A 17,317-nucleotide genomic window follows, 5' to 3' on the forward strand; every position below is an offset into this window, starting at 1 on the left:
GGATTCTTTCTGGGGCTCCACAGGTCTGCAGCTGAGTCGGCAGCTCATGGAGATGTGGGGTGGGACCTCTGTGAAGTTAGATGGAAAGCCAGCATGGTGAGTCTGTGGGACAGACTGCTGGGTTTACCATCTAACAGAGTGGACAGAGAAATATTTCACTGGATCTGTCTGTTGGGGGGAAACGGGCATCACAAGTCTATGACATATTAGAAGAGGGTGGATTTGAGGTGAATTATTTCCAAAGAGCAAAGGTTCAGTTGGAGGAGTTTAAATACCGAACTCAGAATAAATGAATACAATCATGGTCAGAGGAAATCTGGAAAAAGCCTCAACTGACATCTTATTGTTCATTCAAGAAAGTCTACAGGTGTGAAAAATATGTTCATTGTAATTTGTTCTAACATCAGAGCTGAGTGTGAGCAGTTTAGATGTGATATATTACCACTACATGTTGAAACAGGAAGATACAGAGCTGGAAGAGAAGAAGAAGAAGAAAGAATCTGTGACTGTTGTGAGCTGAATGAGGTGGAGGATGAAATTCATTTGATTCTGTTCTGTCTCTTATACCATAATTTGAGAGAAATATTGTTTGAAAAAATTCATGCTCCTGATTTTGATTTGATAGTTTTGGAGAAAGGAGCTTTAACTGAATATGTGTTTGATCATGTTTTTGTATTTTCTGAGTTTCTTTTTGAAGCATGAGAACAAAGGAGAAAAGTAACATGACAGATAAATTCATCAGAATTTAATGTATATTAATATGAACTATGGATTATCTGTTCATGAACTGGATCAAATACAGAGTGTCTGTTGTTTTTGTGTTTGTGTGTTTGTACTGTCTGATCGCGCCTTGACTGATATTTGAGTGAAGATTATAATTTATATTGGAATGATGTTGATCCAGCTGAGAGGAGGACCAGGTGGACGGATTATAGCTCTGTCCAGGCCTGGAAACGCCTCAGGATCCTCCAGTCAGAGACGGACGTCTGGGGTCCCTGCTGGAACTGTTACCCCCAAGACCCGATTTTAGATAAATGGTTGAAGATGGATGGATGATGCTGTTGTTTTGTGCTGCTTGATGATGATGATGGACGACATGCTGGAATGTTTTATTTGGAGTTAATGTGTCTAAATAATCCCATCTGGAGTCATGAGAATGAGCAGATATGAAAATAAAAGATTATTTAATTCATTCATTCAGATCACTCGTCTAATCATTATCATTTCCACACCACGTCAAATATTGGACCTCAGTTTCAAAGTGTTGCTGTGACATACAGATTTATTTTGATTATTAATTTTTGTGTCTTTATTTGAAAGAGCTACAGTCTCTGTCATACATGGACTTTAAATACAAACTAAACTAACTCATTATTTTCAGAAAGTTTCTCATCAGAACGACTCACAGGATATTAATTATTTTCCATCACATCAGCAGAAATGTGTTGAACTTTTTATTTTTTTTATGTTTATTATATGTCTCACATTTAAGAAAACATGAACTGACCCCAGAGTCTTCAGTCGACAGTGTGGACTCTCCAGTCCAGCTGTCAGAAGCTTCACTCCTGAATCCTGCAGGTTGTTGTAGCTCAGGTCCAGATCTGTCAGATGGGAGGGGTTGGACTTCAGAGCTGAGGCCAGAGAAGCACAGCTGATCTCCGACAAACTGCAGCGCTTCAATCTGAATAAAGAATAAATGATGAAGATAAAAATCCATTTATAATCCAATCAGATGTGTTGAGGTTTTAAATGTGCAGCTCAACATTACTACGTCCTAATCAATGAACTTTTCTCTAAAATGAGCAGAGTGACTTTGTCATTGTGTTATTGTGGATCATCATAATGTCAGCCTTCTACACACATCATCCAAATGTCAGCACAACATTCACACACCTATTCATGTCAACACACATTAATAACATGCTGCTGATCTCAGACCAGTCTGGAATAATCATCAAATCAGACATGTTGTTACTTTCACTTTGCAGCTTTTTTTAAAGTTATGTTTTGGTCTTTTTGTCTTTATTGGACAGGACAGCTGAAGAGCAGACAGGAAAGGGGGTAGAGAGAGAGGGGATGACATGCAGCAAAGGGCTGCAGGCAGGAGTTGAACCAGCAGCTGCTGCAGAGGACTAAAAGCCTCCATACATGAGGCAGACGCTCTACCAACTGAGCTACAGGGCCGCCCTGTTAATAAGCATGAACCTTTAAAAAAATATAGAAGACAGAATAGGTCAAGCCTCTGGTTTCATCAGAAATTGATTCTTGACTTTTTTAAACTTGCTGCTCCAGTTGTGGTCGGCCACATTACACATATTTTGAAGCTTTCAGTCAAGGCTCAATCCTGGGGTCTGTCCTGTTCACACTTTATATCAATGATATGACCTCAGCTGTCACTGGCTGGAATATTCATCTTTATGCAGATGACACCATTTTGTTCTGTATTGTGAATGATGCACACTCTGACATAAATTCCCTCCAACACTGCTTTTCTCATCTACAAGTTGCTCTCAGTAATAATAAACTGCTTCTCAATGCAGACAAATCTAAATTCATGTTGTTCAGCACATCAAAAAATATCAACCTTGACAGCCTCATCTTCTCCACCAACAATGGTACAAATATTGAAAGGCTCACAGAGTAGAAGTACTTTGGTATTTGGATCCATGAAAAGTTCACCTTTAAATATCATGTTTCCAAGCTGCTGACTTCTCTACCAATGAAAACTGCTTTCTTCTTTCTTCTCTAAAGTGCTTTTATTTTTTATTGTTTTTTACTTCTTGTTGTCACTTTTATGTAAGTTTCTCTTTGGTGTTTTCTGTGTCTAAGCGCTTTTATTTTTTATTTTACTCTGCAACATTGAAAATGAGTCTCTACCTCAATGTATTTCCAAGTTAAAATAAAGGATGAATGAATGAATGAAAATACTGTGTTGTGAAGGTTTTGTATAAAAAGACATTCCTGAACATGTGTTGAACTTGTTTGACTTTTTTGATTTCTTGATGTCTCACATGGAACAAAAATGATAAATGTTGATTTAATTTGGCAGCACATTGAAGGATAAATCCTACAGTTTCCTTAATAACATGAATCCAGTTTGACTTCAGACTAAATTCACAGATAAACTGTTCAGACTGACAAACTTTAAAAAAGAGCTGTTGTGATTTGTGCTGAAACAAACCCAGAAAACAAGAGAACTGAAGGAAATTTAAAACTTCTCTTGTGGATTTCATTTTGGTAGATATACACTGTACAAGAGCAAAATACATGAACTGACCTCAGAGTCTTCAGTCGACAGTGTGGACTCTCCAGTCCAGCTGACAGAAGCTTCACTCCTGAATCCTGCAGGTCCCAGTTCTGACTCAGGTCCAGATGTGTCAGATGGGAGGGGTTGGACTTCAGAGCTGAGACCAGAGAAGAACAGCTGATCTCTGACAACCTGCAGTTTATCAATCTGAATAAAGAATAAATGATGAAGATAAAAATCCATTTATAATCCAATCAGATGTGTTGAGGTTTTAAATGTGCAGCTCAACATTACTACGTCCTAATCAATGAACTTTTCTCTAAAATGAGCAGAGTGACTTTGTCATTGTGTTATTGTGGATCATCATAATGTCAGCCTTCTACACACATCATCCAAACGTCAGCACAACATTCACACACCTATTCATGTCAACACACATTAATAACATGCTGCTGATCTCAGACCAGTCTGGAATAATCATCAAATCAGACATGTTGTTACTTTCACTTTCATTCTCTTCTGTTTCTTCTCATTCAAACAATCATGTGTCATTTGATGAAAAATACAGACAGATGTTTTCTGTACAATTTCAAAATGTTCAATATGAAATAAATCAGACTTTACGAAATAAAAATTAATTTCATCAAGTCCTGAACTTTACAGACATGTTTAACAGCTGTCCCAGCACTTCTGCTGCTCTCATTTCAAACCACAGATGTGGACGATCTTCATCACCACTGTCATCTTCATCAACACACAGCTGACTGACTGTGAGCTTCATCCTCATCATCTTTAGAAGTGAGCAGACTGACATGAATGTTGTCTTCATCTTAAATGGAAGCTGCCACCTTATTATTTATGCTCCTGTTTACTGGTCGACTCACAACACAAAGTGACATCATTTTCTGACAGGAAGCATCATCACATGTTGAAGTGTCGCCAGTCGTTGGTCACACATCAGACACCAAACGTCAAACACCTGACTTTGGAAATATGCTTCACACACTCTGTGTGTTGTGTGTGTGTGTGTGTGTGTGTTTATGTATCAGTTCCAGTAAAATACTGTGTTCTGAAGATTTTGTATAAAAAGACATTCCTGAACATGTGTTGAACTTGTTTGACTTTTTTGATTTCTTGATGTCTCACATGGAACAAAAATGATAAATGTTGATTTAATTTGGCAGCACATTGAAGGATAAATCCTACAGTTTCCTTAATAACATGAATCCAGTTTGACTTCAGACTAAATTCACAGATAAACTGTTCAGACTGACAAACTTTAAAAAAGAGCTGTTGTGATTTGTGCTGAAACAAACCCAGAAAACAAGAGAACTGAAGGAAATTTAAAACTTCTCTTGTGGATTTCATTTTGGTAGATATACACTGTACAAGAGCAAAATACATGAACTGACCTCAGAGTCTTCAGTCGACAGTGTGGACTCTCCAGTCCAGCTGACAGAAGCTTCACTCCTGAATCCTGCAGGTTCCAGTTCTCACTCAGGTCCAGATCTGTCAGATGGGAGGGGTTGGACTTCAGAGCTGAGACCAGAGAAGCACAGCTGATCTTTGACAAACTGCAGCGCTTCAATCTGAATAAAGAATAAATGATGAAGATAAAAATCCATTTATAATCCAATCAGATGTGTTGAGGTTTTAAATGTGCAGCTCAACATTACTATGTCCTAATCAATGAACTTTTCTCTAAAATGAGCAGAGTGACTTTGTCATTGTGTTATTGTGGATCATCATAATGTCAGCCTTCTACACACATCATCCAAATGTCAGCACAACATTCACACACCTATTCATGTCAACACACATTAATAACATGCTGCTGACCTCAGACCAGTCTGGAATAATCATAAAATCAGACATGTTGTTACTTTCACTTTCATTCTCTTCTGTTTCTTCTCATTCAAACAATCATGTGTCATTTGAAGAAAAATACAGAAACATGTTTTCTGTACAATTTCAAAATGTTCAATATGAAATAAATCAGAATTTACAAAATAAAAATTAATTTAATCAAATCCTGGACTTTACAAACATGTTTAACAGCTGTCCCAGCACTTCTGCTGCTCTCATTTCAAACCACAGATGTGGACTATCTTCATCACCACCGTCATCATCATCAGCACACAGCTGACTGACTGTGAGCTTCATCCTCATCATCTTTAGAAGTGAGCAGACTGACATGAATGTTGTCTTCACCTTAAATGGAAGCTGCTACCTGTGTGTGTCTGTGTGTGTCTGTGTGTGTGTGTGTGTGTGTGTGTTACGGCCCGCCGTTACAGCCCCCTCCGTGTTTAACCCCCTTTGCCGTGTAGTTCTGTTTGTGTTGCAGTGTGTGAGCTTCCGGCCCGTGATTGGCCTACAGCTGCGAGGGGCGTTACCTGCGCTACCTCCTGTTGTTCGGCTTGCTGATTGGTGCACCTTGATCGCCCTCCACCAATCACCGACATGCAGCTGGAAGCCGACGACATTTAAGCTCCGTGAGCGTGCTAGTCAGGGCGGCTGCCTTCCTCATGGACAGTTCGCCTCATTTGCCTCTCATTGGTGTTTGTGTTTAAATTATTGTGAATGAGCTACTCGTTGGAAGGGACTGGGCCAGGGTACAGTTTCAATAACTGACTGAAGCCAACACACACTTATTAGGTTGTTTGTGCATTGTATTAGTTTCACTAGGTATAGGAGTGCTGAGTCTTCTGTAGTTTTGTTCTGAAGCTCGTCCTGGTAGGTAGCTACTGTGTTCTTTTCTGTTTTCCTTTTGTTTGTAGCCCCTACAGGTAGGTGGTAAGCTCCCAACTTGGGAGTTTTCTTTTGGTTATGCTTTTCTTTTGAGTTGAGCAGCACTCGCCGGCCCTGTCGCCTGTACTGAAGCCTCTCGTTTGTGTAAATTGTCACTTTAACTGCTAGCGTGAATAAACAACTTTATTTAACCAATTAAAACCGGTTTTATGTTTCTTCCCTTTTCCACCACGAGCTAAGAGACGTAACAGTGTGTGTGTGTTTATGTATCAGTTCCAGTAAAATACTGTGTTGTGAAGGTTTTGTATAAAAAGACATTCCTGAACATGTGTTGAACTTGTTTGACTTTTTTGATTTCTTGATGTCTCACATGGAACAAAAATGATAAATGTTGATTTAATTTGGCAGCACATTGAAGGATAAATCCTACAGTTTCCTTAATAACATGAATCCAGTTTGACTTCAGACTAAATTCACAGATAAACTGTTCAGACTGACAAACTTTAAAAAAGAGCTGTTGTGATTTGTGCTGAAACAAACCCAGAAAACAAGAGAACTGAAGGAAATTTAAAACTTCTCTTGTGGATTTCATTTTGGTAGATATACACTGTACAAGAGCAAAATACATGAACTGACCCCAGAGTCTCCAGTCGACAGTGTGGACTCTCCAGTCCAGCTGACAGAAGCTTCACCCCTGAATCCTTCAGGTCTTCGTTCCCACTCAGGTCCAGATCTGTCAGATGGGAGGGGTTGGACTTCAGAGCTGAGGCCACGACTTCACAGTGAGTCTCTGAGAGTCGACAGTTATTAAACCTGTGATGACAGAGAATATGAAAGTTAAAGAATAATAAAATCTGACTCTTCATTATAAAAATAAAGTGACAAAGCACATGAACCTGAGCGGCTGCAGCTCAGCTGGTCAGTCACTGATCACAAGGTTTGTGGTTTGAAACTTGAGCTCCTTCTGTCCACATGTCAAAGTTTTCCTGAACAACATCAGGAAACACAAACTGCTGTTTTTGGACACAAGTGTCCAAATGACTGTGATGTAAACGTGTCTTATTTTGATGAACAGCTGAACTTTTAATGAAGTGTAAAATCACTGCAGGTTGTTACTGCACTCGTATATATTTACCTCAGTCATGTGTCTGTGTGCATTTTGATGAATCTTATGTTTCTCCATCTGCTTTTCATCTCACACTAAATGAACTGAATGACTCCTGTTGCATTAATAGTTTCAGTACTAAAGACTGAATGATGATCATTTATGGATGATAGTTTTTCTCAAGTGGAGTTCAGCAGTTTAACAAGATCATTTCTTCTGTGAGCCTGGTGAAGATAAAAATCCTCCAGTGAACTGAACCTACTGAGCTCTCCTTCACTGGCAGAATGAACCTGGAGGACGTCCCAGGAGCTGACTGTGTCCTGAGCTGCTGTCTGAGGAAATCAGCTGACAAATACACAAAGACTGTGGCTGCAAATTCAATGAAAACCAGCGTAGAAATGAGAGCTGCTACTTTCTCTGCATGTGTTGCCTTTAGTGTCACTGTTGTGAAATGGTGCAGAAAGGAAACAAGTTGTCTGACAGTTTGTGTTTGCATTTCTCACATTAGGGTGACCAGATGGAAAAGCTTCAAAGTTGCCATGAAGTCAAAATCTCCATGTTTCATTGTTTTGATGACATGTGTATTGATGTATATGTCAGCAGCAGTGGAAGACATCTATCAGGCCTGATGTCGGGGCAGGGCCTCAAACATCAGCAGAGACTCAGCTCACCCTGCCCACCACCTCATCAAACTCCTCCCCTCTGGCAGGCCATACAGGAAATACATGCACACACCACAAGACTGAAAAACAGCTTGTTCCCTAAAGCTGTAAAACTGCTGAACACAGCCTGAACCCCCTCCCACACCCCCACAAACTCCCACTAGAGAAGGCAAGCTTTTGGCTCTGACTGAGAAGGTGAGACAAGGCATGAGGAGCAAACAACTCCTGAAGAAGGTTAGCTGCAGGGAGACGTCCCTGTTCACTGCCCCGCCACCAGGAGATGTTCTGGGCTAAGGAGCCAAACATCTATGAGCGGTGGTCCCCAGCTGATGACCCTGCAGCTAACAAGTGGGCACCGGTGGAGGAGCTGCAGGCCGAGAGCCTGGCAGGATGAACACCTACCTGTTCACATTAAACACATTCTTAAAAAGAAAAACATGTTTTACCTAATTTTTATGTATCTTTCTTTACAACATAATTCCATATTTCACAGTTCTGATGTCTCCAGTATTAATCTACAATGTAGAAAAATAAAATGAAAGAAAAAACACATATGGATGTATATTATTTTCATACCTTAACATTTCTATGTATTTATATTTGTATATTTCTTTATTTGTATATTGTAATCTTGATGTATTTTTCTAATGTTCTCTTGTATCTTTTCTAATCTCAGGGAGTTCCATCATAATTTCATTGTCTTGTTGTCTGCAGCAGAACAATGACAATAAAGAATCTTGAATCCTAGTTTTGGCCGTAGAGATGTCTGCCTTCTCTACAATATAACAGAGCTGGATGGCACGGGTCCTGTGGAGCTCAAAGTGACAAAAACTACATTTGAAAAATTCAACAACAATGTCTCTTTCCAGAAATCATGACCTGGTTTCTCAAAATAATCCTCAGACTTTGTTGTGAACAGTTTCATGTAGGAACTACTTTCTTTCTGCAGCTGAATCTACTAGAACTACTTTAGAATCGACCACATGATCCACAGACCTCGCTCAGTGAACGCAGCAGTGAAGTGTGTCAACAGTTTAGGATGTTTGTCAGTGAATAAGTGCTACACCTCCTCCAGAACCAAGCCAAGTTCCTGTGTCCTGCTAAAAGAGGGTTAGTTCTTAACTGAACAACAACATCAGCCCAGACTGAACTACCAGAGACAGAGAGCTTCATTACTGGTTATAAAACAAACTCATTTCTAGTGCAGCAAATCATCTGAAAAGATCTTCATTGTTGGAACTAAATGATGTAAAATCACACCTTTTATTAATGAGGATGGAGAGGGGGATGTTTGATTTGTTCTTCAAGAGGGAGGATGGCCTCCCCTCACATCCTCTCTCAAATCAATCAATAATTATAGATATTAGGAATAAACTGTAAAAACGAACAGAACAGTTCTTCATATGAAATAGATCAGAAACTGCTGAGAAGAAATATGACAGCAATAACTGAATAAAAGATAAAGTGAAAAAACTTCCCTCAGATCACAAGTATTACATGTCTGTGTGTCTGTATATAAAAAGATCAATAAACAGACACATTATAGAAACATAGTGCACACACTGTAAAAAATAAAACTACTGTCAAAACATTTTCAAGTCCTCATATTTCTCTGCTGAATTTGTATCAAACCTCCATCACCCAAAGAAACACAGAAGATGACAGAAGAAACTTGTGTTCACTGACTTGATGACTATAAACACAAAAAATGACTTTTGTAGATATTTGTAGTTTAACACGTTGAATTATTTCTATTATTATTATTAAACATTTGTATTCATTATTATTATTTTAATTCTAGTTGAAGGAAACTTTTACAGTGTAGAAGTTTTATATTGTTCATGTGTGTAAAGTCTCTTTAATACTGAAGGCTTCAGCTTTTTGTTGCTTTATAATGTTGATAATCACATCTGGACTTACCGAGCCTTTCTGCAGTTCCTCACAGCTGGAATCAGTCTCAGTCGTCCCTCATCTGATGTGTTGTACTTCTTCAGGTCCAACTCATCCAGAACCTCCTCTGACATCTGCAGCATGTAGGCCAGAGCTGAGCAGTGGATCTCAGAGAGTTCCTTCCCTGATCTGTTCTCTGACTTCAGGAACTCTTGGATCTCCTGATGTACTGAGTGGTCGTTCATCTCCATCAGACAGTGGAAGATGTTGATGCTTCTGTCAGGAGAGATATTAGAACTGTTCATCCACTTCAGGTTGTTGATGGCTCTCTGGATTTCTGGACTGTTGTCTCTCTGACCCAGCAGGCCTCCTAAGAGTCTCTGGTTGGACTTCAGAGAGAGGCCATGAAGGAAGCGGACAAACAGGTCCAGGTGGCCATTTGTACTTTTGAGGGATTTCTTCATGGCTCTACTCAGGAAGTCATCCAAAGATAAGTTGTTTCCACTGTCTGAGTGTCTGTATTTCCCCAGGAAGTCCTCCAGTACCTGTGTGTTCCTGTTGGTGTAACAGTGGAACATGTAGACTGCAGCCAGAAACTCCTGAACGCTCAGATGAACAAAGCAGTAGACTGTTTTCTGGAAGATCACACTCTCTCTTTTGAAGATCTCTGTACAAACTCCTGAGTACACCGAGGCCTCTGTGACATCCACACCACATCGCTCCAGGTCTTCTTGGTAGAACATGATGTTTCCTTCCTCCAGTTGTTCAAACGCCAGCCTCCCCAGCTTCAGAAGAACTTCCCTGTCAGCCTCTGTCAGCTCCTGTGGACTCGTCTCATGTCCCTCATGGTACTTGTTCTTCTTCCTCTTTGTCTGAACCAGCAGGAAGTGTGAGTACAGGTCAGTCAGGGTCTTGGGCAGCTCTCCTCTCTGCTCTGTAGTCAACATGTCCTCCAGAACTGTAGCAGTGATCCAGCAGAAGACTGGGATCAGACACATGATGTGGAGGCTCCTGGATGTCTTGATGTGTGAGATGATTCTGCTGGACAGATCTTCATCACTGGACCTCCTCCTGAAGTACTCCTCCTTCTGGGCGTCGGTGAAGCCTCGTACTTCTGTTACCCTGTCAACACATGAAGGAGGGATCTGATTGGCCGCCGCAGGTCTGGAAGTTATCCAGACCAGAGCCGAGGGAAGCAGATTCCCCTTGATGAGGTTTGTCAGCAGCACGTTGACTGATGACGTCTGTGTGACATCAGACACAACCTGACTGTTGTTGAAATCCAGTGAAAGTCTGCTTTCATCCAGGCCGTCAAAGATGAACAGAAGTTTACAGACAGCCAGCTTCTCTGCTGTGACCTTCTGTAATGTTGGATGGAAAACATGGAGCAGCCTGAGAAGACTGTACTGCTCATCTTTGATCAAGTTCAGCTCCCTGAACGAAAGCAGAATCAGCAGACTGACATCTTGGTTTTCCAAACCCTCTGCCCAGTCCAGAGTGAACTTCTGCACTGAGAAGGTTTTTCCAACTCCAGCGACGCCGTTGGTCAGAACCACTCTGATGTGTCTCTGTTGGTCAGGTAAGGCTTTAAAGATGTCCTGGCACTTGATTGGAGTCTCATGGAGGGTCTCCTTCTTGGACGTTGTCTCCAGCTGTCTCACCTCATGTTGGGTATTAACCTCTTCACTCTGTCCCTCTGTGATGTAGAGCTCAGTGTAGATCCTGTTGAGGAGGGTTTCACTTCCTGTTTCATCACTTCCTTCAGTCACATGTTCACATCTCCTCCTCAGACTGATCTTATGTTCATCTGAAACCTCCTGCAGACCACCGTCCACTAAAAAAGACAAAAAAGCTGTGAGACAAAACAAAGACAATCTGTTGGTATTTTCATTACCAATAAAAAACAATGTAAGAATATATAAAGAAGTAAAGGTTATAAAGTCCAGTTTCAAGGAAACATCAGAAATTCTCTCTTTTTCTCTGACTTCCTTTGACTGTGTGTCCGTGTTAGAGATTCATGATGTGGATTTTATTCAGCTGATACTGATAATTTGATTCTCATGGCTGATACTGATAAGATAACTGTTAATTTCACATTTTTGTATTTTAAAAACAGGTTCATATAACCTGTAGTGTAAACCTCATAAATATACTTCAGCTTTTATAGAACATTTTACCAAAGAATTGAAATTAAATGATTAAACAGAATCTGTCAAATCAGATATTATTATAACTGATATTTATTATATTTATTACAGATCTAGACTGATAGAACTGTGACAGGTCAATATCAGCTGATCATTTATCGGCCCTGATATTTATTGTGCTTCTCCAGTTGGTGTAGGTGTTTGATTGACAGCAGAGGCGACAGGCTGAGCTGCAGTTCTTCATCTAAACCAAGGACCCCTTACAAGATTTACCAGGGACCCCCTCATGTACGTCCCCTGGAATAATTAGATAAAGTCTATTTTTTACTCTTCTCTAGTCTTATTTATGTGAAAGAACAAGATAGGAAAATGTATCAGAAAAATATTAGACATGCATTGAAAATATTCATCACCATCTCAACCAAGTACCTGAACTGAAACAAAATATCAAATCAAATGCAGAGAAAAGAGCTAATCCGAAGTGTATCTGAGAACACAGACACACATATTAAGGGAAAGTGTTGAACAAACATGAGTTAAATAAAACACAGTTTGTCTTCATCACATTCATTCATTCATATTCTGTAACCGCTTATTCTGTAAGGGTTGCGGGCTGCTGGAGTCTATCTCAGCTGACATTGGGCGAGAGGCGGGGTTCACCCTGGACAAGTCGCCAGTTCATCACAGCTCTGACACATAGAGACAGACAACCACTCACACTCACATTCACACCTACGGGCAATTTAGTGTCACCAATTAACCTAGCATGCATGTCTTTGGACTGTGGGAGGAAGCTGTGAGGAAGCCGGAGAACCCGGAGAGAACCCATGCAGACACGGGGAGAACATGCAAACTCCACACAGAAAGGCCCTGTCCCAGCAAGCTGGGGGATCGAACTCAGGACCTTCTTGCTGTGAGGCGGCAGTGCTAACCACTGCATCACGGTGCCGCCCGTCTTCATCACATGTCCCATATAAGAGATGCTCATCATCGTGTTTCCTGACTCTTTGTTTTTAGCTGCTGCTCAACAAAACGACTTCTGTCCTCGATCCACAGAGGAGGATCGAGCTCCCACTGACGTCAGGACAGCAGAAACTCTACACATCTTCAGCCTGAAACTCTAAAACTAAATGCAGCACTTGAAGACGTTCAGCTTGTTTGATGAAGTTGATGAACCTGCATGATTCTTGGTTTACGTGATTGAACGTTCTTATTGTCAGTCTCTAAATAAATGTCATGAAATGTAGCAGGGGACGTTTTGAAGATGGACAGATGTGCAGTCTTACTTTGTTCAGCGCTGCTCTGCCTGCTGGTCTGCAGTCCAGGTCTTTTTCTGGATCTTTTTCCACACTGGGGACAGGAGGAGTCTCCTGATGAACCAGACTGGTCCCAGTATGAGGTAATGCACTGTCTGCAGAACCAGTGTCCACAGCTGGTAGAGACTGGATCCTTCAGGACGTCCTGACACAAAACACAGCAGGACGGCTGCTCCTCCTCAGAAACATGACTCCTCTTCCTCTGTCTGTGAAGACATTTCTTCATCATTAAAATAATTTGTTAAACACTAATTAACTGCTTCTCCCCTCTGACTGTCTCATTAAACATTCAGTCATCTGACTGTAATTTGTTATTAATACAAACTCAACACTTCCTGCAGCTCCTTCACAGTAAAAGTCCTCCATTAAAGAGAGCTGATTATGTCCTTTACTGTTTTACAGTCACTCTGGACAGTTTGAGTTAGTTGGGTTTAACCTGAGGTTAGAAATGCTCTAAATAACTTTGGTAGACCAGCAGTCTCAGACACACAGCATGTAACAGAGGTGTCACAGGTTCAAGTCCAGACTGTTTCCTTTTCTTCACATCATTCCCTTCATGTGTCCTGTCACTCTACTGTCCAGGTACAGACTGAGACATGAAAAATACAAAACATTAATGTCAGTTTTTCCTCATCTGAGTCGAGGCTCTGAGGATAGAGGATATTGTTTGCTGTACAGATTGTGAAGCAATTTTTTGATTTGTTATACAGGGATATATAAATAAAACTGATTTGATTTGACTTTGTTGTTGTTCTTGTTCTGCTGTGTGTGTGTTAGTGTGTGAGTTCACTGACAGAAAGAGTCAAATTCCTTGTATGTGTTCACATGATTGGCCAATAAAGCTGATTCTGAGAGAACACAAAGTTGTAACCATGACAACAGACGATGCTTCAGATATGGATGTTGCTGCAAAGAAGCTGCAAATTGTAAAACATGGCTGCTTCACACACGTCTTCAACTCAGCTGCAGCACAGAAGATCTCTACAGTCAGCCAAGTTTCAAGGTGGAACCCAAGATTACTGTCACCAATTCACCCCCAGCTGAGACACACTGGGGTCAGACACAGACGGCTACATGGATCCATCTGGACACATTTCAAGATCATTTTCTCAGATTTTAAAGATTTAAAAATCTTTACAGCGACTTCAACATCAGAGCAAAGATATATGAACATTTTATGGAAGTTTAAATGATGAAATGGAGGTTCTCAGGTGTTTTGATGAAGAAATAAAATAAGATCCATCTTAGTTTGAAACAGTATCTGCACTCATAGTTCTGCATCATGAATATAAATATTTTAGCATTTGGTCTTTATCCTTAATGAATCATCTTCCATCAGGTCAGTTTACAGTAAAAACAGTCTCTTACTTTGTGTCTGAGGGTCCAGGTTCATTACTGAAGTCTGGATTATTATCTTTGGACCGGTCATTCTTCAGAGACAGACAGCTGGGCACTGGAGACTCTGCTCTGTCCTCCTCCTCCTCCTCCTCCACACAAACACTCATCTTCTGATCTGAGGGGTGTACTACAAAGCAAAATTAATGGGTTAGCGAGCTATGTTGAGTCTAAAGCCAGGATTTTCAGTGTCACGAAAGTGGCTCTCTTTTAATCTGGCTAGATCACCATGGTAACTGATGCTAAACTCATAGCCTGGTCGGGAGCAGGTTATGTTCAGAGTTTATGATTAAATCGTCTGTAAAAAGCGCCGTTCTTTAACTATTATTGTCCTAACAAGATTGTTTATGAGCGATATAGCTTTTAAACTGAGGGAGGAGGTCAACAATGAAAAATTGCTGAGCTGTATGTTTGTAATATCATCGAACGAATCCATATAATATAAAAATGTAACAGCAGCACAAACGGTATACATCGCGCTGTCATGATGGTAACCTCCGTTTGGTGATGCAGAGTCATTTTCCCCGTTTGCTCCAGATCATATTAACACTTTAAATTTACATGGTATATAATCCACACACTAAAATAATGTTGAAGAAACTACAGATACTTTGAATACTTTTTACTGTTATCTGTTTTGTCTTGGTGATTTTGCAGCTCAGATCAGTGATTAGAAAATTCATCATCATTTATCACAGACAATCTTAAATCAGTTCCACTCATTTTACGTTCGTTTAGCCAAAAACGTCAGTGATGTCCACGTCTCTGTCATCATAGGACAGAGTCAGACAGACTTCATCATGTTTAAATCTGCTGTATGGAGTTTTATTGTTTAATGTGCAGTTTTCATGTTAGAATAAACGGCAGCATTAAGAACACATTTAGTCCATCAGTCATTTTCTGACATCATTCTTCTTCTCCTGCTTTATCTGCAGCAACAATGTTGCTTTTTGCCGTAATGTATTTGTATGTTTTCCACAGCTCATAATTATAACAACTTCATGATTTTGACTTAAGTAAGTGGCTCGCGATCGCTTCATTTCATGCGGAAGAAGAGTCAAATGACGCAACAAATGCCCCTTTTATGTGAGCGCGCACAGAGTCTGAGGATGAAAGCCTGGATTAACAAAGTGAGTTGATAACCACCATCGTGATACCCGTTATCTCTGATTGCGGTTTTAGGCTTTGTCGATCCAGATCATGCAAAGAAAGCCTGGCTGTATTGAGCTTGCTTCGTAGTATACCCCCCTGAACTCTGAAGTCTGAGAGAAACAGGAACACTGACTGTGAGCTCAGAGCACAAGAATCAAGAAAAACAAGTTTGGAAAGAAGTAACACACACACACACACACACACACACACACACACACACAGTGTACAGTATAATAAAGCACCTCAGTTTTCTTTAAATCTGTCTTTGTTTTCTCAGGTTTCAGCAGGTTTCATGTGAATTTTTCAGCCAATCAGGACTTTGTGTCGACAGCTGAATCAAACTGTTGAGTTCATTCTAACATTTCTTTCCTCTACAGTCCACAGGGAGAAAACTGACTCACACACTTTGACAGTAAAATCATAAAAATGTTGTATTAACACTCACCCTGCCTCAGCCTTCACTTCTCCTCCGTCTGCTCTGATCTGTCCACACAAAATGGAGCCTGAACATTCTGACTGAACACTTTCACTTTCAGGTTCCCTCCCTGTTCTCATGAACCCAGATCACATGGTCAGTGTTGCTCCTCCCCTCTACATTCACTTGGTGTGTGTGTGTGTGTGTGTGTGTGTGTGTGTGTGTGTGTGTGTGTGTGTGTTGTTAAACATGAAGTGTTTATGAGCGTCTCTCTTGACTTGAACAGACTGAATTAAAATGAGTTTTGGTCAAAATATTGGTCGGCTGCTTCGACTCCTCCACATCTCAGAGGGAAATATTCTACTTCTCTGAGAACTTCTTCAACCACCGGGTCAACTAGCAGACTGTACTGAGACACAGACCTGCTGGAGATAAAAGCTACAGCTACTTATAAGATTTTTTAATTGATTCCTAAATTAACTGCTAAACTATTTTAAAAAATCATCAGTCATTTTTTTTTGTAATTTTTAAGGAAGAATTCTCTGATTTCAGTTTCTTAATTGTGAATATTTTCTGGTTTCTTTACTCCTCTCTGACAGTAAACTGAATATTTTTGAGTTGTGGACAAAATAAGACATTTGATGACGTCATCTTGGACTTCGGGAAACACTGATTGACATTTTTCTCCACTTTCAATTAATCAATGATTTGAGAAAATAAGAACAAGGGCTGGCTCAGATTGTGGCGGCGGCAGCAAGCAGTGTCACTTCCTGCTGCAGCAAATGCTGCTGGTTGAAGCAGCTGCCACAGACCTGCCACGACAAATACCAGTCATGTGTGAGTCTGCTAGTAAGATGACAAAGATTTTTCATGCATATAGCGATGTGAATGGACTGCAGGATTAATGAATGAATCATGTCTTTTAATTAATATGAAGTGATGATGAAAAAACAAAAATCACCGGTGTGTGTGTATGTATGTACAGGTAATTAATAAATAAATTCATTAATATGAAGTCTGAGTATATAGAATTATGTTGACTTCAGAAAGTAAGTTATTTACCATTTTATACAGTAGAGCAATAGTGCTGCTAAAGTCAGACTGATGATGCCTGGAATGAGCGTAGACCCTGATGACAAAGATTTTTCATACATATAGTGATGTGAATGGACTGCAGGATTAATGAATGAATCATGTCTTTTAATTAATATGAAGTGATGATGAAAAAACAAAAATCACC

The 17,317-nt window shown here is 40.2% G+C and overlaps 1 protein-coding gene across 2 annotated transcripts in view; it reads right to left on the reverse strand.

The window, feature by feature from the left end:
* The window catches only part of LOC146317094 (protein NLRC3-like), a 47,987-nt gene extending 31,800 nt beyond the window's left edge, over positions 1–16,187 (reverse strand). The window contains exons 1-7 of one of the 2 annotated variants that reach the window (XM_084733636.1): positions 14,484–14,640; positions 13,086–13,321; positions 9,683–11,486; positions 6,632–6,808; positions 4,660–4,836; positions 3,278–3,454; positions 1,508–1,681 (exon numbers count right to left, since the gene is read on the reverse strand). In XM_084733636.1, coding sequence (XP_084589762.1) covers positions 1,508–1,681; positions 3,278–3,454; positions 4,660–4,836; positions 6,632–6,808; positions 9,683–11,486; positions 13,086–13,321; positions 14,484–14,620 — 2,882 coding nt within the window. In that variant the 5' untranslated portion in view covers positions 14,621–14,640. Of the gene's footprint in view, positions 1–1,507; positions 1,682–3,277; positions 3,455–4,659; positions 4,837–6,631; positions 6,809–9,678; positions 11,487–13,085; positions 13,322–14,483; positions 14,641–16,107 lie in introns of those variants that run through there. The other variant, XM_084733635.1, reaches the window with a different exon arrangement.
* Between the last annotated feature and the right edge of the window lie 1,130 nt (positions 16,188–17,317).

This window comes from Lutjanus erythropterus, chromosome 13 (assembly GCF_056507025.1).
Source record: "Lutjanus erythropterus isolate fLutEry1 chromosome 13, fLutEry1.hap2, whole genome shotgun sequence".
Classification (NCBI taxonomy): domain Eukaryota; kingdom Metazoa; phylum Chordata; class Actinopteri; order Lutjaniformes; family Lutjanidae; genus Lutjanus; species Lutjanus erythropterus.